The 26,343-nt window shown below is 37.2% G+C and overlaps 1 protein-coding gene across 1 annotated transcript in view; it reads left to right on the plus strand.

Annotated features, from left to right (window-relative positions):
• The window catches only part of OCA2 (OCA2 melanosomal transmembrane protein), a 189,680-nt gene that overhangs the window by 150,550 nt on the left and 12,787 nt on the right, over nt 1-26,343 (plus strand). Inside the window, exon 23 of the mRNA XM_061377887.1 lies at nt 4,764-4,857. Coding sequence (XP_061233871.1) covers nt 4,764-4,857 — 94 coding nt within the window. The remainder of the gene's footprint in view (nt 1-4,763; nt 4,858-26,343) is intronic.

The raw sequence follows: 26,343 nt of genomic DNA on the forward strand, positions 1-26,343 counted from the left end.
AAATAACTTATTATCCACCATAAGAACATGTGGAAGGGAAGTTGTCTGTAGTGCTCACAAAAAAGCAGGACTTTTCCATAAACAATTCACTCTTAAGCTTGCTGTTGCACAAGGTACTATCTTCTTTATATTTGAGAAAGTTTCTGTTCATGAAGGCTGCTCTTGTTAGGCCAAATAGCTTTATTAATGATAATCCCTTCCCTTTGATTTTTCAGTGCTTTTTGTAATAAACACTAATCCTGCCAGGCACTTTGAGGTCTTTCCAGGCAATCATATTAATGCAGCAAACCCAAGGGTTAGGCTTGCTTTTGAAGGGGAGATACTGAAGGGACTCCTGAGAACTAATGGTATTTAGATATAATAGATGTGCTGCTGAGAAGTCAAAATCAAACTGAGAATGAGGCTTAAGCGAGAGGAAATATGTTATTGATTCAAACTTTAGCTTTTCTTGTTAAGATTCTGCTCTGATTTCCCAGCCCCTTCCTTTAGTAAGCTTAATCAGTTCTTCCAGCATTGATTTTTCAGTGCATTGCAGATTATAGTCATCTGGGCAAACTCTTTATACTGAGGGAGAGGCTATTTGGGCCCACGAGAAGTGCATTATGTGAGATGTGCAGGTTCTGTGTGTGAATTTGGCAGTCTCTGAAGGAGTGATGTAGCAGGGGGTAATGGCTGAACAATGGGTTGAGAAGAAGTAGCTACAAATGGAAGCAGAAGGCTGGAAGAAGCAGGGCTAGTGGATACTGCAGAAGTCAGTTCAGGCTTATCAAACCTTGTTAACATTTTCCTGTTTGTACCTTTAAGTTAGCTGGAGATTCAAAGGCATGCTTTAATGTGTGAGGTTTGGTTTTGGATCCTTCTTGATAGCTTTATCCTTAACCAAAACTGACAAATACTTTCTTATACTTTGAGTTGATTTCACATTCCCTAACAATATTCAAAGTAATTTGCCTTGAGAAATATCAGATACTTTTAGATCACCTTTGCTGGACAGAAACAGTAGAAGAATTTTTACTGTGCTTCTGCAATGATTGTGCAAAGTTAGGACAGTTTCATGCAAAAACTAATATGATCGGTGAGGACCATCCTCTGGCATCCTCTTCTCTGTAGCCTAGGCAGCAATAGCAGGTCTTCAAGTGACATATCTGTATCTATGATCACACTTCAAAATGAGATTTTTTTCTTTTTTTTTCATTATAAAAAGGTCCTTCTTGATTCACGCTTATGAATTATTAAGTGCAGTTAGTATTGAAAACAGTGCATGTAGTCTACCAAGAATAAAAGGTGGAATTGATATGCCGGATAAAATGTATAGCTTTCTTCATACATATCACACAATATCGATGTTAGAAATATACTCTTTAGTTAATTGTAATGAATCCAGCTTCTTAATAACCGTCTGCCTTCTGATAAAGGATGAGTTACAGTAAGGGTCATCAAAAAAAGTTACAATAGGAGTTCTAAAAACAGATTGGTTGTTCCAAAGTTATTCTTTGATACATTTCACCTGTGTGTTATTACATTTTGAGCATACAAACAAGCAAGTAAGAGTCTTTGCTATGCTTTTGAACTTAGATATTCTTAAGATTGACATGATATAAAGATGAAGTCGAGATTGGGTGAAGTCCTAGAAAATGCTTGTTCTTCATTTGCATCAATTAGAATTAATTTAATGTGTGCAGGTTTCCAGGTGCATTAACCTCGTGTTGGGTTTTCTGTCATTTGGATGTCATAGCGTTGCTGTTTCACTACTGAGTTAAATATCTGCTGAGGAGACAGATGTTCCTGGGAGGAGAAACAAAAGTTTGTCTCTGTTTGTGCTGTAGTTCTTTGAAACCTGCTGAGCCAGTACCTAATTAAATTGCACGCACACTCTGAATAACTGGAAAAGAAATGCTGCTCCTTTCAGATAACATTTAAGGTGACAATTTCTTCTCAAGTGAGATCTACTTGGGGAAATAAATTCACTGCTGATACAGAAACTCTTTCCATAATACTTCATTATGTGAAGGCATTACTATAGCCTGTGTATAGCATAGGGGAATGTGTGTCATTTGGAGAAATCAACTGAATCTAGTCATGGCCATGGGAAATGTGCAGTTTCAGTTCTCTTTCTTTAAGTTGAAGCCAGAGCTATTTTCCTTGTCTACAATAATATTATTCTGATTGTGATGTCCGATTGTGCTACACATTGAGCAGAAGCCTCTTATGCAGTGTTTGGAGGCTGTAGTTTACTGATTAGTTTTCAGAATTGAAAATTCCTCAAGTGTTGCTGCCTGACTCCTCTAATAACATCAGGCTATATTCATTTGGTTTGTTTTTGCCTTAAACTACAGATTTTGTGTCTTGGCTTTCTCATGCCAGTCTATGAGGAGCACTGATGTTCAATTTCGTATTTTTAAACATGCATTAAAGTAACTAAAATATTATTTGAGGCAAAGAGAAGGCAAGACGAGATGTGCAGTTCCTAATGACCAGTGCTAGCCACTATTTTTTAAAGCTTTCTGGTCCTATAGTAAGGTTAGTCATCTTTTCTCCACAACTGGAGCATGAGTTTCACTGTGTATAAGAAGCCTAGGTCACAAATAGCCCTTGGTGTCCCCTGGGAATGCTCCACGATGCTTTTGTCACCCATAGGGATATATCCTTCTATTGATGTGCAGTTCCACTAACATAAGCAGAGTTCCTCCTGGACAGGCAGGACCTGTGCACCCAGCAATAGCTCCTTTGCAATATTAAAACCCTAAAACCAGGGCAAGTAGGAAACAGCACAGCTGGCACAGAAAAAGATAAGGGGGGGAGAAGAACAATTACATATTTAAAATAAAATGTATATTTTGGATTGCAAGGCATGAGGGGAATACTTATCTCACATGGCAAGATTTCAGCTTCTTTCTTGGTCCATAGTGGTATCAGCTGAAGAGCTGTTTGAGGTTGCTGCTGAGAAACCAAACCAGTCTCCTGTTCTTAGTAAGTGTTGTTTAAGCCATTCACCTGAGACAACAGATATCCATGTTCAGATCTCTACCCCAGGATGAAAATCTCAGTTTGCTGCCTATTTTGTGTTGATAGTAATTGATCATCCTGGAGTAAATAAGAATCATGTTTTCTGTTTGTACTCAATTGGAAACATCTTGTCCACAGAAGGCCTTTTTGGAATTTGGCTTTCATGGCATCAAATAAAAAAAGAAAAAAGTCCTGGGTGACTTTGGAAGGGTGTAGTTTCTCTAAGTTGTTGCTCTGTCCCTCGAATGAACAGCCAAGAACCTGTATCTCAGTATCTGCTGACACTGGTATGGCTGTCAATCCAAACTGGGATCAAAATTATTATAATCAAGCTCTTTCTCCTACCCTTCCTTCCTCCAATGTTCCTCCCACATCACATCTTTTCTCTCCTTTTCCTTACTTCCGAACTTTATAACTTCATTTTATTTGAATTTAAGAGTGCTTTATTATGTTTTAAGAATATTTTTAGAAGTCTGCTCATTTCCTGTGCACTTAAGGGAATAATCCTTCTGCCTTTATTCTGACCTATTGTTTGGTAAACTGATCTCAGGGTGACCTGAAACATTTATTAAGTCAGAACAATGAACTGGAGCATTAATTTCCTTCCGATTGGTTTCTCTCAAGTCAGACCAGAAGAGTCTCCACTGAGCAGTAATATTAAACAGGGCCAGAATGAGAAGGGTAACTATATGCCAATGGGAGCAAAAGAAGACATGCTTAGAATAATGGATTGTTAATGTAGTGATGTATGGCAAAAGAGATGACTTGCCACAGTATAAAAAATTTCTCCTAGATTGTTGACTCTTCTGTTCAAAATTTCAGTTAAGGAACAAAATGTAGGAGTCACTGCCACTTCCTGAGTTGTGCCTTAGATCAGAAACATTTGCTGAAGACATCTGCTTTGTGGAAGTCATGTATACAGCATTTCTTAAGTCTGAGGTATGACTCATGAGAAAGCTATAGAAAATTGTTTGGTCTTTCTGAGTTCTGAATACCTGACTTCTCTACATTGCCAGATTGTTAAAAGTTTAGAGAAAACACAAATTGTCCCTCTGGGTAGGGAGGGACATTTTGAACATGTCATTTTCCTTTGGTGTGTTCCTCTCCTAAGGGGACTTGTACAATGTAATTTGGTGAAATTCAGTATATAAAGGTATGTTCCTTTATGTATTAAAGAACCACGGTGGTTCGGTAAGCAAACTTTGTGTTTATCCTTTTGCTTTAGCAGAGAGATGTTGAAGAGATCCATTCCCTTCCATTGTCCCACTTATTTTTAGATTTCTGTTAAAAATATATACCTTAGCTATTAGTTACCCTCTCTATAAAAAAGACACTAATTCATCAAGTTTGTATAAGGAAAAAAGCCATAATTTTTTCTTAGTATCCTCAAACCATGTTACCCTTTTTTTTCAGCTCTTCTGATGGTGCCTTCTTTTAGGTAAAAACATAAATCGGCAAGTTTCTCTGAATGCAAGTACCTGGTATCATTTTGACAACTGCTAGATTGGTATTATGTTCCTTCACTATTTTTTTCTGGCTTATGTAGAATCAGAGAATAATACCAGGCTTACATTTCAAAGCGTGAAGCTATTTATAGGATGTGGAGATACTGTCTGTATGTTTCTTTTCAACCGTATGTAAGAGAAATTGATTTTTCTTTTCTGACTAGTACATCTTAAGACTTTAGCACAGAATAAATGAAGAAGAGTAAGAAACAGAGCAAAACTCTAAACTTGTATTTGCTTTCTGAACTGCAGGTAATGGAACATTGATTGGAGCATCCGCGAACGTTGTTTGTGCAGGAATTGCTGAACAGCATGGTTATGGCTTCTCTTTCATGGAGTTTTTCAGGTACAATTTTAAACTCCTTACATTAAATCTGTCATTTTATTTTTCTCCATGCAAACAACAGATTCTCAAAGGAGACAATCTGGAGATTTTTGTTCCTAATTTGTTCCTAATTTGGTTTTGTCAACTTAAATGAGGGTGGAGGACAGATATTTTTACGTACTGTGGATAGAATGCATAAAGGTGTGGAACCACAGGAGAAACAAAACCTCAAAAATTACTGCTTTGATCACCCTCAACTTACCCTAAGCTCTGTAATGACACTAAATTCTTGCTTTGTTATTTAATAGTTTAAATGTAGTTTCTCATCTGCATATTTTCACGACATTCCACTGCCAGTAAAAAGTGGAATGTCCCAGTTTAGACTGAGTAGAACTTCACTATCCCATGAGCAAACCTATTTATCCAAAAGCAACTACTTCTTTTGACTGAATGTTTAGCATCTAAGAGTGAAAGTGTGATGTGCAGCTAGTAACAGCTCAGTAACAGTTTAATAATAATTTAATTAATAATTAATAATTGTTATTTAATAGTGGAAGTTCCTTTGCAGGTTTTTAAGGGACCAGGTGAACTTAATGCATACAACAGTTTGGTATTTTTCCAAACTCCTCCAGTTTTAGAGACTGTGGTTGAAAGCTGTAAATGGAAACTGGCAGAGGACTAGACATGAAGTTAAAGTGTACTTGATTTATCTAAAGCATAATTCCTTGCTTATTTTTCTGCATGTTTAGGGCAAAGGATACTGTTAAGTTCACTCCAATATTTTTTTCTCTTTTTTCTTTATATTTTTTATTTTAGTTTCTCACCTCTACCAGCTTTCCTTTGTATTGTTACTTCAAAGCCTTCAATCCTGCGTAATTAATACGATTATTATATGGGAGTATCTGGAATAGAGACAACGATAATCCTAAAAAGAAAGGTGGTCTGAACAGTTCTTGCTAAAACTCTTGCTATAAGCATGTGCTGCTGAGAGCACAGTTTAAGTCTTCACACATAGTCTTCTGATGATATGATGTAGAAAGACAGAATGTCTATCAAATGAAAGTCTTGGTTGTCAGGACCTTTGGGACTGCAGTACAGTCTTACATAGTACACAGTGATAGCTAACAGACTTCTTAGAAGTCAAGCCCTTGGACAAAAAATATGGTGATGCACCCGTAATGGAACTGTGGATTGTTCATGTTTCAAGTTCAGATTTTCAGCTTGTCATTTGGGGACTTAACTTGTATGTAGCAATATGTCTTCAACGTAGATTTGTTCTTAATGCTTCCATGACACTGACAGAGTACCTAAGCAGAAACAAGGATATAAAGCCTCGCGTTTTTAAGTCTCTTCAGCAGTGTTCACTGGACTATTCTTTGGGAAGATTAAAGACAGCACACACGTTATGAAATTATCTTCTATACCTAGGCTTTCAGTAGAAATGATTATTAGGGAAGGCTGTAGATGTTGCGAGCAAAGATGTGAGAACTGAATCCAGAGTGGTCACAGAGAGATAGCAATGGCTATTAATTAGCAAAAAGAGCACAAAAGCCTACTTTTTTCCAGCTTCTTCTCAATCACCAAGCCAGCAGATCATGAGCTCCTTCACAATTTGTCTTAGGAAAATATTTGTTTCTGTTGAATGTGCTCCAGTTCATTATTTTCCGAGGCTTCTCCTGGCATTAAGAGGTACTACATGTATCCCTTGAGGGTTTTAATCTTGCTTAATTTTATATGTGAAGGTTGTCTCAAAGCATGAAGTGATCTGTCTGCATTTCTTCCCTGTTTTGCCAGGATCACTCACTGCGTTTCACATCCCTAGTCAGGGTCCTCTGCTATGCTTCTGCCAGTTTGTTAGTGTCTTATCTTGCAAATCACTTTGACTTACCAGGGAAAAGTCATGGATACCATGTGTGGGGAGATGATGGCCCTCTGCTGCTTTACTTTTGCTAGATGTCTTCAGTGCAACCTGTGCTAGTATTGTTTGTTTTGTCCTTCTCACGTGTCTCTGTGCAGGAAACCCATGACACGCCTGTTCCCAGGTGGGGGACATACAGCACAGTATGTTACCTGCCATACTCTTCTTCCCTACCTGCATGTTCTTTTCTCCTGCAAACCACGTTTTGACAGGGTGGTCTGAGGAGGAAGTCCGGGCAGCCTTGGGCAGGACTGCTAAGCATGTCTGGTGAATAACCTTGGCACAACAGGAGTGAAGAGGCTTTGGAGGTTGTGGGTGACTCATGGTGCAAGGCATCATGATGACTCTTAGTGTAGGGAGAGAAAGGAAAAAGCGAGAAACAGGCTCTGTATCTTGCAAGGGGGCTGATAGGCTCATGACCTTTCCTGCATGTGTCTTTGCAGAGTGGCACTTGGTGTGGTTCGTGGTTCCTCTTCTTTTTTAAGAGGGGAGCAGCGGCAGCCCAGCTGGTGTGTTGTACAGTGCTGTTTGGCTGCTCAGCCAGAGTCAGAGGAGGTCAGGTGTGATAACTTGCCTCGAATGCTGTGGTATGACGAGCCTGATGTGCTTCTGTCTGGAGTGCCTTCAGTAAAAAAAATCCTGTGCCAGGATGTGCATGCCTGAATGGAGATGAATGCTATAGTTTTCCAGAGTCTAGTATCCCAGGGAAGGTCCCTCTCCAGAGGCATATCTAGTTGCTTCTTTCCCTGAATCACGAGTCCTATCTCTCCAAGGACATGGGGGCATTCATCTCCTCCCAGGCTGCTAGACATGGCTGGATGTAAGGGGAAGACAGCCAGCTCTGGTTTCCCATTCTCACTTTCCAAGCAGCTCAGGCCTGTATGCTGGAAGTGTTGTGCCTGTAAAGGAGGCCCCAGTAGAATGGCATTCAGCTGTACTGAAAAAAGAGGGAGAAAGGTATAGATCCTCCCTCCCTGTGTTGAAGCACCTTAAAGTGGACTGGTTCAGAGTTAGCTGCTGGTTGAGCAGATGTCAAGTCCTGGATGTGAATGAGCTAGCAAGTGTCACTATATCTTGACCAGAACATATGTGTGTCTTGTTCCCTTTTCCCACATTACCTGTCAATGCATGTAGTAACCAGTTCTGTCTGAAAGCAAACCTACAAGAGGAAGAGCAAAATTGCCTGTGAGAACAGATGCCTTGGTTGCTATGAATTCAGCTTGCTGCTCTGGCCCTTAGGAGCTTTTCTTGATACTTCATTATGTTTCACTGAAATGAAAAGATTCCCATGTCCCTTAGAAAATAAGAATACTATAATAAGCTTTATCACCATGAAAATATTTTTACATTTGAATCTGTTATGCATCATGTTATGACAACAAAAAGAGGCTTCTACTGATATACCAGCAGCAAAAGGAAGATTGGAGGACATGTGAGCCTGCCACTGAATGGAGAAATAACCTCCTGATAAAGGATGTGAAGAAGGCAGAAGTTTTCAGCGCTGTGATCAGCACACAAAGTCCAGCTGTAGGAAAGCCACCACTGATGCTCCCCCAGGGTGCTTGTGATCCCCAGCAGTGCCTTCCAAGCTCAGCCATTCTTTTAACCAGTCCCAGAAATCTAAAGGTGAAAAATAACTGCTACTGGATGACTCAAATTCCAAGGAAAGGAAGCAATATTAAGACTAAAAGAAAACTCAAAGTCCTAGGAAGATCAAGCTCAGAAGTAGCAATTTGCTCTTGCTTTTTTGGAGTCAGTCCATCCAAATTCCACTTCTTTTCCACCTTGAAAACTTCCTCATCAAACTGTATTTATGTATTTTAATCTTTCCTTCTGAAAAAAATCTTATATGCACCCTAACTTTTCATTATCTTTCTAGTAATTCAGAAGGCAGAGATGAACACAATATTCCAGGCCCAGTACTTTTATTTTTTGTCCCATTTTGCACAAAGAAAATTAAATACGAAAAGGACCTATTTGCCTTTTCATTGTTAATCTAAGCCATTTCAAATTCCTCTTTAGTTTACTATTCACTGTTAAATCCAAGTTTCTTTCAGTTTTCACATTACTTACCTGAGTATATCTATGGTCATTCCCTCAAGTTCTTATACTTTTCCCACACTGTGCTTTTAATGAACAGATTATCGATCAGCAAAGATGAAAGGGAATTGATGTGCTATGTGATCTAGTAAGTGAATTGGAGGATGAGCACAAACACAAATATTTTAGTGGTAAAGCTCGAAATAATTGTGAGCCAGTGGGGTTTGAAAAAGGACACAGAGAGGAGTGGGATACTTGCAGTACATGGTCAAGGGTAAACATTAAAGCAAGCGAATGAGCATTATGCCTCTGGAGAGAACAACTTTGCGAATCTTGGCCCTGTAGAAAACATCAGATGTGTTAATAATATGAAGGTAATTGCTCAGGGACAGCATATATGAGTAAGCAGAAGGCAGTGGAAGATAATATGCATGTTATAACTTTTAGTCTAGTTATCAGAGAAACATTAAATCATAAATATGAGCTTAACATAAAGGAAAAACCCAAATGTAGGGCATTACTATTTCTCTTGGCAAATGGTCAAGGCAAATGGCAGTACAGTCTTTGCATGAGTGATTTCCAGAGGTTAATATAGTGGTTTTTATGTCAATTAAGACTGTAGAACAATTGAGAGAGCTTTGTTTTTGTCTAGGTATAAGACAAAATATATAGCCTTGCAGCCATCTCTTCCAATCTAGATGCTCATTTCAAGTTGGCTTTTATTTGTTTGCTTGTTTGATCATTCTTTTTTTAATTTTACTAACATTTCTTTGATTTTGTTTGATGCAATATAGCAATCCATTAGGTCAGTCCACCCTATGGAATATCAAAATTATATTCTACAGAATTTTTTTTGTTATCAATGAAGAATCTGGCTCCAGCTTCATAGCAGAAGTTCTTATTGCTGTAGGGGCTTTAATTATCTCTTTCCACTTGCTAATAAAATTGCCAATTTGATTTTAATTTTCTCTTTAAGAGAGGCATTTATAAGCTTATAAAGATACATAGTATTTCAAACACAAAATAAGTCATGTTCCTTCATCCTATTGTAATTCACTACCAGTCACCCCTGTGTGTCTGTGCTGCATGATATGATAAAAAAAAAAAGAAAAAAGAACCAAGAATCACAGATAAATGCTGAATTTATGTGACACAAAAACAAAGTGGGTATTATGGGAAATACTCTATTTTTATTTCAATCAAATTTTGGCTGACAGTGATTATTTCAGGGTGAGAGATATATATGTAAGAGAAGACTGAATTGGATAACTCTGTGTAATGAGATAAGAATACAGGAGAGATGATTTGATACACGAGGAAGCAGTCTGTCCAGAGGAATGGGGTATGAATCTAAGGACCATATTTATCTTACAGTGGTCAGGTTAGTTGATCATGATCCTGAAAGCATTGTACATAGTTTCAGGTCTGCATTTTTCTGTCATTGCTCTCTGTTTATGTCATCTGGAGAGCTGAATGAATATTATCTGTCTTCTCTAGGAATAACAATAATTTGGAAGTGTCTAAAAATATTGATTTATGATAATATCTTAGGAAAGAACTTGTTTTGCTCATAGGATTTGTCTTGGGAGATATGCACAGCAAAAATATTTACAGTAGGATATCCCATTTATCCATGCTTGAGAGCACTCACCCATAAAGACTGTGAAATAGTGCTTCCTATGAGAACTGTCATTCATGCATGTGGGAGGACAAACGTGATGTTCCTCGCTACCGTCTGTGTATCCTATTTACACAACATATTGAAAATTGGTGTTAAAAAAAAACACATTAGGCTCTGTAAAGCCATAAAGATGTCTTTACTTGATTATGTGTTAGGCAGCTATAGTCCTTTTCCTTAATTTTTCCTACTTTCTTGCTATTAACACCACTCTATAAGAAACAGTGTAGCTGTTTCTGATCAGAATAAAATCAGCTGAAGTGTTTTGGGTGTGAATATTGATGATGGAGGCTTCAGTTGAGCAGCATGGTATCTAAATACACAGAATCACAGAATAACAGAATCTCAGAATGGTTTGGGTTGGGAGGAGCCTTAAAGATCATTCAGTTCCAACCCACCCTGTCATGGGCAGGGATGCTTCATACTAGACCAGGTTGCTCAAAGCTCCCATCCAATCTGGCCTTGAACACTGCCAGGGATGGGGCAGCCACAGCTTCTCTGGGCAACCTGTGCCAGTGTTTCACCACCCTCACAGTGAAGATATTTTTCTGGTATCTAATCTAAATGTAGCCTCTTTCAGTTCAGTTATTGCCCCTTGACCTAACGCTGAACACAATTCACCTGTGGGCTTTCTGATCAACTGTACATCTCCAGAAGAGAGAATTTTTGGGTGTTCCAAGTATTTAACAAAGATCCAATGGATACATATGAAAATACTTATTACAGATTTAGGGAACTGAGTTTAACAAATGTAGTTCAATTTTTAACATGCTATTCAGTATTATGCTATGAAAGGCAAAGCTATAGACAATCTTCATTTTCAGATGATCTCTCAATGAAGCAGAAATGTAGTTCAGCATGTATTCATCTTCCAATATCAGGTTCTAGGCTGGGTTTGTTAAGAAGAATGGCAGTTTTATTTCAGCTATCCAAGAACAGTCATTGTCAGTGTTGGTCTAACGACTGCGTTTAAGCTTTATGTTGACATTTGTGGCAGTTGAATAAAGCAAATACTGTTTATATTAAACAGTTGCATATCTTACATCAAACCCTATGAAAGTCAGTATTTGTGGAATAGTGTGGTGCAAACTATGTTAAAAATAATTCCTGAGTTATGGATTATTTTTTTTTCAAGATTATTTTGTTTTTAGCTATGGTCAAGAAGTCCTGTAAGTAGCAATGTAAACAAATGAGGTTTTAGCTTGCTTATTTTTAGGAAAATGGGTGAAATAAAGTATTTCAAACCTTCAAATATGAAGATATATCCTTTGGCAACTTGAAATATGATTTATGTGTATCATGTGAAGTGTTTCATATAGATTAAATTGCTCCTATATCTTAATATATTCAGATTATATAGAATCCTCTATAATCTGTACGATTCTACAGAGTTAATCTACATTAAACAAATCTGCCTAGCCACACCTGCAAAGTATTAATTGCCAAGGTTTGTATTCAAAATACGTGGGATGGATTTTTGTCTGCATAAATACTTTTAGCTGTGGTGAATGCACAGGGAGTCTGGAACTCCTACACAGGTAAAGTTTGGCAAGATGAACCCCTTTCTTATCTATTCTAACCAACTTTTTCTAATTTTATTTCATATTCAGTACAGATGGCAAGGGGAAACTAGAGAGTTGATTAAAGATTAAGAGAGTTAGAGTAAAGAAACTGGGAGCTATGCTGAGGCATTCTTGAAACATGAAGGGACAACTTTCATGCATGGAAATAGCACTCCTTTCTTCTTGAGAGCAGAAAGATCATTCCTGTTCATATTTCCTTCTAATAGAAAACAGGGGGTAGGAGGTAGGTAGGGGTAGAAGAAACAAAGAGAAAGAAGGAAAGATGTACCCAGGTCTCATTTCATGTTGGAGCTGGTACGTGGACTTCTAGAACATAGCTGCTTGGAGACTCACAGTGCTCATGTTCTTCAAGCAAGGCTTCATATACTGCTATTAATATCTGGCTTTTTATTCTTTACTGACATTGTGTTGAAGTTTTCAATTTAATGAGTTTTTACATATGGATGAATATTGAAACATATGAACTAAATCAGATGTGCATCAAGATGGAGTGACTCCTGTAGCTAACCCAGTTAGTTAATGCATGAATTTGTATTTTACCTTATATGTAGGAAACCACATTTATTGTCTTTTCATTAGAGCAGTCCTTACTAAAAAGTGACCTCTTCTAAAAGAAGGATTTAAACAGTCTGTGAAGAAGTTCATTCTTGCATTGGCTTAGCATTTGTGAAAGATTTAAAATCTTGTCTTTTGGTAGATTCTATTTTAACATTGTTGTTTCCATAGTTTTTTGCATATGAGAAGTCTGTACAAGTTTTCTGAATTAACACCGCTTTCAAGTTACAGATCTATGATAGTTGTTACATAAGTGGATATTGCAGTAGGAAATTTATTTATAGACTTATGTTTAGACTACTCGAATGCTTTTGTGTTTCTTTTTCTATTAAGCTGTAAAGGAAGCTGAAGACAAATCTTACTACATCTAGGTGGGTGAGATTGAAAGGTTTTGGGAAGTGCTTTGTGAGACTTTCACACTATGCTTTTTTTTTTTTAATGAACAGAATCATGTTTTTATTAAAAGATTCCTGAAGTATCAATAAAGCCCAGGATTTTAGTAGCAGATTATGATCTGTGCCTAAGAGTGGATTTGAAAATTCAAAGAACAGTATACTGCTTCTTCAGTGTCTCTTTAAATAGAAGCCATATAAAAAAAAATGAATTAGTAGAAAAATCTGCAGGGAACAATTTTTCACTGGTAGGTGATGGAGTTTAAATAAAAACTCTTTCTTTGTTGACATGTCTGACCATGAAGATTCATATTTTACCACTACTAATATGGGATGAAATCAGCTACGAATATTCACGTTTCTAGCAAGCTTTCAAAAGGCAAATAGTTTACCTAATTTTTCATTTTGCTGAACTTAATTTCCACCAGATCCTCTAAAGCTAGTTTGAGTTGTACTGTATCTAAATGTACAGAATTTCATGGTTAGATATAAGATATAATTAAAATAGGTCTTATCCAGTTTTAGGAGGATCTGGACTGAAAATATTAAGATTCTGTAGCTGATTAAACTTCTGCAGCATTAAGGCAGGAGTTAATTTGAAGCCTTTCTGGTTCTGCACTGAGGTAAATATGCTTTTCTTAAATGCTAAAAGGCACAAAAATGAAGGTCATATGTACTATTATGCTTTCCAGGCATGTCATGATTTTACATTATAAAAAAGCTGGAGCCTATTAAATCAGAGATATTTTTCTGTAGTTAAAAGAGGTCAGTACATTATTTTCCTAGATAATTCATCAGCGTCAGTAGTGCTAATGAGAATCTGGGCTACGTGTCAAGAGTTAGTGTGTCTATGTCTCTGTTGCCACTGTGGTTTAGTATTTGTTTCATTGCAGATCATTAAATGAAAGGTTTGCTGGTGCCTCACAAGCTGTGATTAGATCCATTTGAGAAGAGAGGGCAGAGTATCTATAGTCTCTTTTGAGTGACTGCACTCCCTGGTAATCATGCCCACACCATATTGCCAGCTTGTTTTGATAGCTAAGATTAGAGGAGTATTCCTGGCAAGAAGAGAAGTAGGACTGAAACTGTCTGCTGCTTTTCCGTACCATGTCTTGGAGCTAACAGCTGGGTTGAATTCCTTCTTGTTACCATATCAGTTTATGTAGCACATAGAAAAGGAAAAGGTCTGCTCTTTATAGATGTGGTACCAAATTGACTTGTGTGTTGTGTAGTGGAAAAAAGAGCTGTATGTTATACAAAGGCAGAGGGGCGGGGAATCTAATAATGCAAAAACTTAACTGTAGCTTACTTCGTTAAGTGTTTATAAAAAGGTGTTTGCCACAAATGTGGGAAAACTTTGGTGTATTTTTTACAGCGGTAGAATATAAGAAATGGGAAAAAAACTTAAAAAAAAAAAAAAAGCAGCAAGTCCATGCTGTTACAAGTATAGTTTTCTGAAATGTGCAGATTACTTCTGAAATCACATTAGCTATTGTTCTGCCCTCCTCCCTCCCTGTGACCATCAGGGTTCAGTTAGTCTAGTCTGAGTTCATTTTTCAGTGAAAACTGCTGTTCTCTCTTTAAGAAGGAGATAGTCTTGTTACTCTCTTAATTAGGGTACAAGTTGTTTTCCTTCCATGATTTATTTTATTCTAGAAGTCATCTATTTACTCTGCTTGATGCACCAGTACATACCTTCAGTGAGTTATAAAGCCCTTTCCTCTCCCTCTGACTTTCTGGGAGAGAACTTTTCTTTGTTTGGGACTTATAGTTGATCCTATCCTGTAAGTTAAAATGTATGTTCACAGACAACTAAATTTGGCTGTTTGTGGCTTCTTTCTTGGTCTTGAGTGACACCTGGCCCAGAAGTACTTAACCATTCTGTGGTTATCTTTGAGGTTGGCATAGCTGAACGCAAGGCTCTTTCTCTTACACAAATTGTAAAGAGCTGTGTTTTCTGTCAGGTGGTCAGATCAGATCCTGCCTTTTGGCAGCCATGCGTTATGGCCATTCATAAAGAAATAAAAATGAGCTAATAATAATCTTGCTGACTATTCCAAGCTCTCTGTGTATAGACTTGTGTCTATATATAGAACTTGTTGGAAGCTTTTTTTTTTTCCTTTTTCCAGTGGTTTCACAGCCATGTGTATTTCACAACTTCTTTATGCTTTACGATTTTCTTTTCATCACTGTTCCAATTTCTCTCTTAGAAAGTCTGGCTACTACATAAGCTTTAATTGATCTTACCAATTTTGTTTTATTTTTATTGTGTTCCAGGAAGGTTCTAAATTGCTGCTTTGGCCTAGGTACTTGCCTTTCGAAAAACAAATGCAGAAGCTGTATTGAAACATGGTTCAGTTTGTTAAATAGCTGTGAAAATTTGCTTTACCCAGGTGCTGGTTGGACTGTTTGAAAAAAATTAATCTGATTGCTTCTCAGATACTGTCCCCACTATCTGTGGGAACCCTGTTTACTGTTTCATGATTTGTTTCATGTGTCTTGGAGGGGATTCACTTTGAAATAGATTAAATTCCATTTTTCTTTTCCCAGCATACAGAAAAGTATGCTAATCTCAGCAACAGAAGGAGGTTTTTCTGTAGTGATAGTGATATATAAAATGTTAAAAGAAAGAAGATGAGTAGTATAGCTATGAATAATCAAACCACGAAGATGATATAAAACCAAAATTGAGACCATTCAAAACATAGAAAACACTGCAAAACAATGAAAGCCAAAACCCAGCAAAATAGAAAATAATAATAATAAAAAAATGTGTTGTATTTCTTATATATAATAGGTTGATGAAGAGTGTTTATAGTAAAGCCTATTTGCAGTGACCGGGTGAAGAGTCAAATACAGGTTTACTGTTTACGGAGCCCTCTGCTTTTCCTGCCTTAGTGAGAACTCATTGTAATTGGTAGTCTCCTACTTTAATTCAGAAGACTTTGATTATTGTTAATAGTTCTATGCACTATTTCCATTGACTATTGCACCCAGAAGGTGGTCATCAGTATATTAGTAAAAATACTATTTTCTTTATTATACAGTTAAATAAAGCCCCTGAGAATAAAGAGCTTAGATTATATCTCATTTTTAGACCTATCACAATATGGATTATTTGGTCTAGTAGCTAATATAATGGCAGTATTTCTGTATAGCGCATGATCTATCACATTTTATTACTTAAGGGTAATATTAAAAAAAAATAAAATTGCTCTTACCTCTCATGGACAAGGGAGTAAGGTAGGCTCTTCGGGATGTCTAGGATTCAATTTTGAAGTTAAAGTCTGACACCTACAAATTGTGTGCATTTGACAAGTAAGGTGGGGGTTTTTTGAAGGTTTTACAGGAATATCTTCTGACAGATTGATTATGTAAGTCTTCATGTTGTTCTAATAACTCCTTTTTAATGGGAGAACTTTAATTGATGTCAAACTCGAAAGTTCAGTGGGAGATAATGTGCCTTCCCTTAGTTTAGAGGTTAAAAATAATTGACACTTTTGTAGGCACAAAAAAAAATGCCATAAAAATATTAATTTTTATGACTATTCAGATAGGAAGAGACAGAAATAAACTCAAAATGAGTGGCCACCTTTTCCATAAGTTTTGAGATAGTGAATATGACTATTAATAAATACAATCAACAACCATTACTGAAAGAATTAAGGAAAGTGTGATAAGCCAGTGCTTGTCATAATTGCTGTTGTAAATGGAGTAGAATTACAGGTTTTGAAATTTTTAAGTTTTATGATTATGCAGAAAATCTGAAAATACTTTTCAGAAATGAAGCTAAATTCTGAACTATTTGTAATATAGAAAAAATATTATATTTCCTTTTTAATGCAGATGACTATATACAAAAATTCATCATTTGCTAAAACAAATGGAGGGGAGGTTGTGCAGGTACAGTGTGGTCTATGGGTGCTTTCAGGGCCATGGCAGCTTTGCAGTGTAATTTAAAATCAGATTGTTTACCAGCAGAAGCAGTGTCTGCAGGCTGTTTTGTCTGCTGTATACTGAGTAGTAAGACACAGCACAAAAAATCACCTACCTAAGCTTATCAGTATAAATCATATGATATTACTTTAAAAGAAGAAGTTTACCCTGGTTGGTGACTTTTCTGGTCACCTTTTGGGTGAACCTTCACCTCACAGAAGTTACAGATTTTCCCACATGGTATTGTTACTCCAGAATTTTCTACATTTTCCTTGTAAACAGCAGGACAACTGTTAGAAATAGAATACTTGACTCGAAATGTAACTCATCATACCTGAGTTCGTCCGTTTAATTCAGACTATTCATTTACGTTCCTTCTGCCGTCAGTGGGGAGGAAAAGGGAAGACTTGTTCTTACATATTAAAGGGATATCTCCTGATGAGAATTACTTCTTGAAGTCCCTTTCTTTCAGATGGCTAAAAATAAACCTATAGTGTTGTATCTTAAACCTAAATGATGCACCTTTCGTAAACCATATATGTATAGTTCATTTTTACCAGCTCTTACACAAAGGCTGCACTATAGCACATATGAAAAAGAAATACTGGTACGCGACACATTGCTTTTACTACTTCCAGATTCATGAGAGCTAAAGGGTAAAATTATTAATTCATCTTGACAATTTTCAGTGGAATTTATGCATGCATGGGGGTAAGTCTATGAAAGGCGTAGTAACTGAGTGTAATACTACATTGATATAGTGTATTTAATTAAAAGTTAATATTTCAATTTTTTATTTAACACTTCAACTAAAAAACAAGTAGATCAAACACACATTGACTTTGAAATACTTTAGTCTTCAAACCATTCTGATCAATTTTCAAATACTATTGACCAATTCAAGCACTAAATTTTGGGGGTTATTTTTAGTCCAGAAAAGTGAAGAACAAAAAAAAAAAGTGAATGAATGCACTATTTCAATAGAATTTTATTCTGGCTAATCTTCATATAACAGGAGTATCTTGATACAGTTTACCCAAAGATGGGATTCAGCTTGAATTAAAAATCCTGATGTGATAAGAGCTGATCATCTAAAATACCATTGGAGTTCCTAGCGGGGATGTAAGGCTTTTTTTCACTTGCCTAAACATACATATCTTTTTAGTTCTGTATCCAGGGCATCTTCATGGGTCTGACAGATATGACATAAGATAAATGGACTATCATGTCATTCTCAGGTGGCAGCTGGAAACTGAGTGGGACTGTCTTCATATCTCCAAAAGCACTGTTTGCCTTTATTTAGGCAACTCATTTGAGTTCTCACAATAGACTCGGTGGAATCTAATGTGTGATTTCTCTCATACTGCAGTAGACACATATATTCTACACTCTGTTTACTGCATTGACTAGATTTACCACTATCTAATATTGCAACCTAGACAAAAAATACTTTCACATATAGTTCCCGTCTACATGTGTCTGAATCTAGAGTTGAATCCCAGCATAAGTTTCTCATCATGTATACACTGACGTGGTACAAAAGTCTTTCAAAAATGCAAAAGAGAAAAATGAGTCATAACCAAGACAGCAACATATTAATGTAGAAACTGTGTACACAGGGGAAAAAAAAAAGCATAATGCAATGCATTTATGTATGTTCATTTTGCTCTCTACTGCCCAATCTTCTTGTCCCTTACTGTTCCTCTGTACATATCTTTCCCCTTGCTATTTCCTGCCCAGTAGCGGGTAGTGTTTTCCTCTCCCACAGAGATGTGTGAGAATAACAAGACAGGTGAAATAGATCCCTAGTGCTTCCAAAGCTTCTGAAAGGCTGTTAGGTCAATGGTCAGGGCTTTTCAGCATGGTATGTCTGAGCCAGGTTAAAATCTGTATTTCATCTGGCTAAATAAATGAAAGGGACTTTACATGGTAATCTCATTCTCTAGTTAACCACCTGCCTGTTCAGGGCTGGTGAGGGTCTTGTTATGATTTTTATGTTGAAGGTGCTGGGCCTGGTTTTCTGGTGGGCAGGGGACAGCAGTGAAGTCCTGGCCCTTAGTGCTGCAGGTTGGGGCTTGGACAGGACCTTGGCTTCAGCAGGACTGTGTGGCTCTTTTTCCCTTATTTACTTTCTCTCTATGTATGCTTTCCTGCCCAACATTGGAATGCTATAAAAGGGCAGCTCATGGGGAGTACAGCTATATGCTGAAGAAGGTCAGAGTCCTTGGGAATATGGGATCTTGAAAGGGATTCTCCTACTGTGCTGTCAGTGCAGTCTTAGTGAAGATTGTGCTTGGATGCTGAGGCGACCACTCATGGTTGTATTTCACTTTACATAAAAATTTACGTGCAACAAGCAAGCATCAGTTGCCCAGTGTATTTAGGAGGTATAAACAGAAGGAAAGACACTGTCTTTTTGCTTTCCCAAATACAAAATATATTTAGTTAACAGCCTACAATTCTTTACCAGCCAGCCATTTAGTCCATTGGAAATAATCCTTTTGCTATGTTTGCTTCACCTTAAAATTCTCATCCCAGAGCAAATTTTGTGTATATTTTCATGCTTCTGTTGTCACGTAACATATTTTTATTTAAGTTCTTCATTTATCAGATTTAGACCAAGACATATTAAATAAAAGGCTCATGATGCATGCCTGCTGCAAATTTCAGACTTGATGAGAATACCTTCTGTAAGAATAATGCATTATAGATAGACATAATCTGTATAATCTTCAAGTCCAATCATGCATAAAATGGGGACCTTAAAGTTTCACTGGCTAATGGAAATTTTTGCTGCACAAGAAATACAAGATTTTCTGTTTATGTTTATAGTTCATGGAGACGCTTGTGGTCAGAGAAGTATTCTTCTCTATGAGACTCTAGTAATTTTACAGTTTTTACCATGACTTTCCTTTTTAATGGTTCTGTTCCTGGCTTCGTACATGCCTTGTTAAATTCTTAGAGAATTGGTCTACAATTTTTCCTTAGAAAAGGATCTTCAGATAGCATCCTAAAATGCTCCAAAAGAACAAGAAAATTGTTAGTTGAGATTTTTCTTTCCTCATGTAGTAGTTTCTTTCTACATCATTGTTTCAGTTGCTAGTGCTGACTCCCAGTAACACAAATCTTGAATTTTCACTTTAGCATGTATGGTTTATGATGTTTGCCCCGCTTCAGCTGGGAAGGTTTTTACATACTAGTGTCTACAAAGTATGTTTTGCGATCTAGATGCTGTCTTACTTTGGGCTATAGAAATGGTAATTTGAAATGAAAACGTCTGTTTTTTCTAGAATCTCTGACAATAACTTCTGTTTACTTGACCAGCCTTGAAGGAGAATGTATTCTTAGAGAACTGAATGGAGACATTAATATATCAGCTTTGGGTTTTTACTTCAGTTTGGTGTCTCATTTCTTAAAACATTTTATCTAATTAAATGCAAAGTCCATTGGACATATTTATAGTTTATTAGCTAGAAATAAAATGGGACTATTTTTATAGCAAGCAATTAATGCATATTTTAAAACTTTTTTTTTTTTTGTAGTATGTATCAGGATTTATCCAAAAAAGGGTTTCATTTTTGTTTTCTGTGAACATTTGACATGGGAATTGTAATGCTAGTGTGGTTAATGTTGGAACTAACTTCCAATTTAACAGCTGATTTTTCTAACTGTGTTGACATAAACGTTCTTACTTGAATTGGCCTACAACCTGCTACTCTATATGAAGAGGGAAAGTTTGCCAGAAAGTGTTTGGTCTTTATGCAGTTCAAGGGCCACAGTGATGTGTATATCACAAAACATCAGGAAGTATGTAGTTCACAGTAAACACAAGAAAATCCCTGATATGTACAGTTATAAAATGAAGACATCCTTCCTTTAAAAGGAGCCCAAATATCCAGGTTTAAAAGGGTTAAAAGGGTTGTTTACTACTCTAGAGATGAATGGGGTTGTTTTCAGGTAAGTCTTAGATAGTACTGGGACATCTGGCTGTGATGACAGTGGGAGAGAATACACTGGTCTGGCTTACCTTTAAATTTCACTGCCAGAAAAGCGTGGCCTTTTACAAAGATAGCTGGTGCTTTATGCACCTTTATGCAAAGTGGTAGTGGAAGGAGGCATTATTTAACATTATTTAACTACATTGTCAGTCTATTTAAACAATTACAACAACAACAACAAAAATTCTTTTTCTCCTCAGGAGTTTTTTTCTTATCTCTAAAAAGGTCCTTATCTGAGCAAATACACGTATCAGGGCAGGATGAGATAGACACCTCTGTAGTTTTCATTTGCTGTACTGGCTGGTATCCGCTGACTGCAGTGAGAACTTAGCCTCCTCCCATAGTAGCCACTTGGGCTTAAGTATATGAATTTGGAGTTCAATCCCACAGTCCAGGACATTTCGAGTGACTTCAGTGTAATGCGGATTTTCCTGACCTTGATCAGCTGTAGCAGTGTAATCACAATTACATGGCTAATGCAGTGGAATGTACTGAGCTCCATGATGCTTGGACTGGATGGCTGCTGGTACCTCTGCTTGCAGATGTAATGCTAGCTCAGCCCTGTTCACACTGTCTACACTGTGCTATGATCTTTGGTGTAACTGGTGACATACAGCCCAAGGTATCTATCTTGCTTTTAAGAAAAGGAATCCTGCTTTTAATGTCACACACCATTGCTCTTAACCTTGTTTCTAAGATAGATGGAAATATCAGAGGCTGAATTGGTTGTTGTTATTGCCAGGGCCGATCCCATCTCATTTTAAAGAATAAAACATTGAAGACTGTGATTGCTGAAAGTACGTATAGGTGGTCTAATATGTCTCACTTGAAGCTAATGGGCATTCTTGAGGAGTCTGGGGGAGGGCAGAACTAGTCCAGACCATTCTCTTTTTGATAAACTCAGCCGTTGTTTATGCCTCTTTAAAGGTTAGTCATTTATGGAGCAGATACGAGTCCTGTTAATGATAGTGTTGAACAAGAAAAAATATTTTCCTTGCAGTTTAATGATATTTCCAGAATGTCTTGAGCATTTCTTTTATCTCTTCCTGTGAAAGGACATATTTTTTCTTAATGCAAACATTTAGACTGCATGCTGTCACTGTAGCCACTGTTGGATTATATACAGAGTTTATGAGATGATTCAGTAATGTGGTGTAAGCCAGGAGGTGATACAAGAAATCTAATTCAAGAAATTTTCTGCCAGATGATACCTTGCTGAGAGGTGATTACAAGCCTGCCTATAACATAGCAAACAGCTCTTGGGCCACCGTCTATCTTTGGGAATAAAATAATCGGGTTAATCTAGCAATATCTTTTGGTTTCTGATACCACTTTTTTTTCTGCCAGTGCTTGTTTAATTCAAATGTAATTCACAAAAACATACATTACCAAATAAGATGCAGTTATATGAATTCATGTAACAGAAGTTCACTTCTCCAGACTATAAGGGTTAACTACCATTTCCCAAGGCTAGCATAATGTTTGTTAGCTAACCTGCTCTTGATTGCCAGGATCGTGAACTTACACAGTTAAGGCAAAATTTTTCAGTATTACAGAATATTTCATTGTTCTTTTGATACCAACTGAGTTTGTGGAGACCACTGTGTTTCTTCTGGTAAGCGCTTCTTTAGTGTTCCTCTAGAAACAGATTGTGCTTCTGATTTATGCTCTACTATTACAAAGTGGGCTTATTGTGCAGGTAGTTCCATGAGGATGGCACTAATGTGCATGTTCTCAGTGCAGAGCTGCCTATTCCACCCAGGCTTGCAGTGCTGATTTGTTCAATTCCTATTACTACAGAGCCGAGCTCTTTCCAAGGCTCAGCACAGTAAAAAGCCAAGGCACTGTAAAAGCACCGATCAAAAACCATCGTACCTGTCTGACCATTTTGTAATCTGAGTACAAGAGTGTTCAATTGTAATGAATACAAGATTAGGCTAATTTAAGCCACTAAAGTGAGATATTTAACCTGCCCTGTACTTACTGTGAGGTCAATACAAACCAAAGATTATCATAGATTTCATATCATATCTGCATGGAAGTTAGCTTAGCACTAAAGTATCAGTAACTATATCAAATTGGAAGGTTGGAAAGAACATATCTCCTTGGAATTGTAATTTATTTAGCCCAGTAATGTCGTAAATGATAATATTCTACAAGTTATTATGGAGATGTTGCAACAAAACTTTGTGAACAGCAAAGAGAAAAACAGATATTGCTCTCTGCCAAAGGTGAAGAAGGACCTGATACAGATAAGTAGTGACAATGATCAGATGTGGGTTATCCCATGCTGGAGTAATTTTCTTTCTGTTCTTCATTTGCTACCATTTGTATATAGAACGATAGCAGAGCTGTAGCTCTTTTTATACCTTCTTGTTACCACCTTTGCATTTAGCCACACATACAGTATTTTAAATACACTGGATACATCTTCTTTGCTCTCCCTATTATGACCTAAACCCAGTTCTGCCTGGCCTTGAAGGTGGCTTCCCTTCAGTCGTGAATGACTGAGCTTTTGTGATTTGTGTTTATATGTATGGGACCTCCATTACTATCTTGTCTTTCTACTCTTGGGAGATGCTGCTACATGTTTTGGGGACAAGCACAAGATTTGTAGAAAAAAGTTTTATCAGAAGAAAATGTTCAAGTTGATCTGAAGATAGATAGGCACCTCAATGCACCTATGTATGCATATAAATGCTTATCTCCCCTTTATTCTGCTCTCGTGAGACTTCACTTGGAGTATTGTGTGCAGTTCTGGTGTCCTCAACATGAAAAGGACATGGAACTGTTGGAACAAGTCCAGAGGAGGGCCACGAGGATGATCAGGGGACTGGAGCACCTCCCGTATGAAGATAGGCTGAGAAAGTTGGGGCTGTTCAGCCTGGAGAAGAGAAGGCTGCGTGGAGACCTCGTAGCAGCCTTCCAGTATCTGAAGGGGGCATATAGGGATGCTGGGGATGGACTCTTCATTAGGGACTGTAGTGATAGGGCAAGGGGTAATGGGTTAAAACTTAAACAGGGGAAGTTTAGATTGGATATAAGGAGGAAATTCTTTCCTGTTAGGGTGGTGAGGAGCTGGAATAGGTTGCCCAGGGAGGTTGTGAATGCTTCATCCCTGGCAGTGTTCAAGGCCAGGTTGGACGAGGCCTTGGGTGATATGGTTTAGAGCGAGGTGTCCCTGCCCATGGCAGGGGGGTTGGAACTTGATGATCTTAAGGTCCTTCCCAACCCTAACCATTCTATGATTCTATGATCTCTTTCTGATAACTGTACACACTGCTGCCTGGTTCATAGTGCCTTAGGTTTGGAAACACCATGTTAGGTGATGTTAGTCCAACTGAGAAAGAATACAAATAAATATTAATACTGAGACTGCAATGAAGATGACTGTGTACTGCCAGTTCTGCCAGGGCAAAAGGGAATGGAGGAATACTGACGAGGTGACTTTACAGGTAGTTTTAAGGGAAGCCCTACTGGTGCTGGGAAGCATGTGGAAGTAAGGTGCTAACATGAAATACTACAAATGCTGATGAGGGCTGACACCAGGATGGATCTGGAAACATTGCACTGTGAATAATCTGATAATTAATGAGGTACTAGTCTATGAAAGTTGGCAAAGCTTCTGCTTTCATTAAAAAATTGCTAATGGAAGGGTGCAGAGAGAGTCCTGCAGTGACTGAACTCTTGGACCTGGAGGGCGATCCTTGGTATTTCTTGAGGCCAAAAAAAAAGGCATGGAGAAGCTGAGGTGAAATAACCCTATGTCAGCATTTTGATTATGTGACCAGGCAGCAAAGAACCATTTTGTTTCCCTGCCATAAATGCATGTACATACATATCAAGGAAAAGAAACTTCATGTCTCATACACTAACATTCAACAGGACATTGGTTAAATCTGCGCTCTAGTCATATGTTTACATCGATTTTTATGTTCTGGCATTGTATTAGTCAGACTGCAGAGTTAAAGAGTTACTAAAGTAATCCCTTAAAGGTTACTAAAATTATCCTGTGCTTTGAATATTGTACAGAAAAATGTAGTGAGTACATTGTTATGACACAAATTATATTTAGTGTATATTCTGAACTGCTAGCAATTAGTATGTCAATGCATAGAAGAATTTGAAATATTAAATATGTGTTGAAGCTTATCATTAAATAGATTACTTCAGTGACACTTGTGAGATCGTTTATTTCCATTGTAACTGCCCAAGCAATGATGGAGTTGCATTTAGAAAAAATATTCAAATGCATTTTGCATGTTTAATAATTTCAACAAAGACATACAAGCAGTTCACTTGTTCTTAGTATTGTGGCAGATATTATTCTTCATCATAGGAATAATTGGGCTTTTCAGTTATGAGGTGGACTGCTAGAATATTAATATTTGGCTTTGTGAGTTTTCTGAACAGTATTCCAAATATGTAACTGTTTGGAATACAAACTGGATACAGAAGTATTCCCACTTTAGGCAGTAATGATAGATTACTCACTACTTCAACAATGTTTCCATGATCAGTACATATACATCTGAGTAATAAACTGATTTAAATGCTCCTTTTATTTGAACTTCTTAAGAGATCATTTATTAAGTCATACAGCTCTTTTAAAATATTTTGGTAAATGGAACTTCACTTTTCAATTTACTATTAAGCTCTGAGTCTATACCGTGGGAGTTTCAACAGCAGCTCACTAGTTCAAATCCCCTTGAAATTTACCATCAAATTCTGATAATGTTTTTTCTTTTTTATAACTTAGTAAGCAAATTTCAGTTTTTCCATTTAACTTAACAATTCCTTAAGGATTACATGAAATTTCAAATAAAAATGTAAATTAATTCATGCCAACTTTTAACTTCACATTTCTTTCTCTTTCCCTTACCTTCCCACGCCTATAAGCATCTGATAATAAATTGGAGACTAGAAGTATATAATGTGAGCGCATACAAGCTAGATCCTTCTCTCTAATCATTCTTAAGTTATATCAAAGTAAGCCATTGGCACATCTCAAGATGAGTTAGCTACTTGCAACAAATGTGTTTCAGAAAAAAGAATGCTTTTGAAAAGCTTTTTGTTCTTGTCTTTACATCAAAACTTAACTTTTAATCTGGTTTCCCTTGCAATCATACTGCTGTGAATGTGTCTCTGTTACCCACTTAATAACTTCTGAATGTGCTTATCAACTTCAAACACTTTTGACAGGGGAGAGGATGGTGGGGAAAGGAGCTTGATTCCTCAAATATAATTAAAATTCCTATAATTTCATCAAAGTTGGTGACTGGGAAGAGGTAAAGAAACCCTAGTAGTATTCCTAAGACAAAGTGCAGTCTGAACCCACACTTAACACACTCTAAAAGTCCATGCAGGTAAGCATCATTATAAATTATGGAAGAAAGCTTCAGTTGGA

This window comes from Neopsephotus bourkii, unplaced genomic scaffold, assembly GCF_033783945.1.
Source record: "Neopsephotus bourkii isolate Nb327-2 ecotype Australia unplaced genomic scaffold, CSIRO-AGI_Nbou_v1 NB_1760, whole genome shotgun sequence".
Lineage (NCBI taxonomy): Eukaryota > Metazoa > Chordata > Aves > Psittaciformes > Psittacidae > Neopsephotus > Neopsephotus bourkii.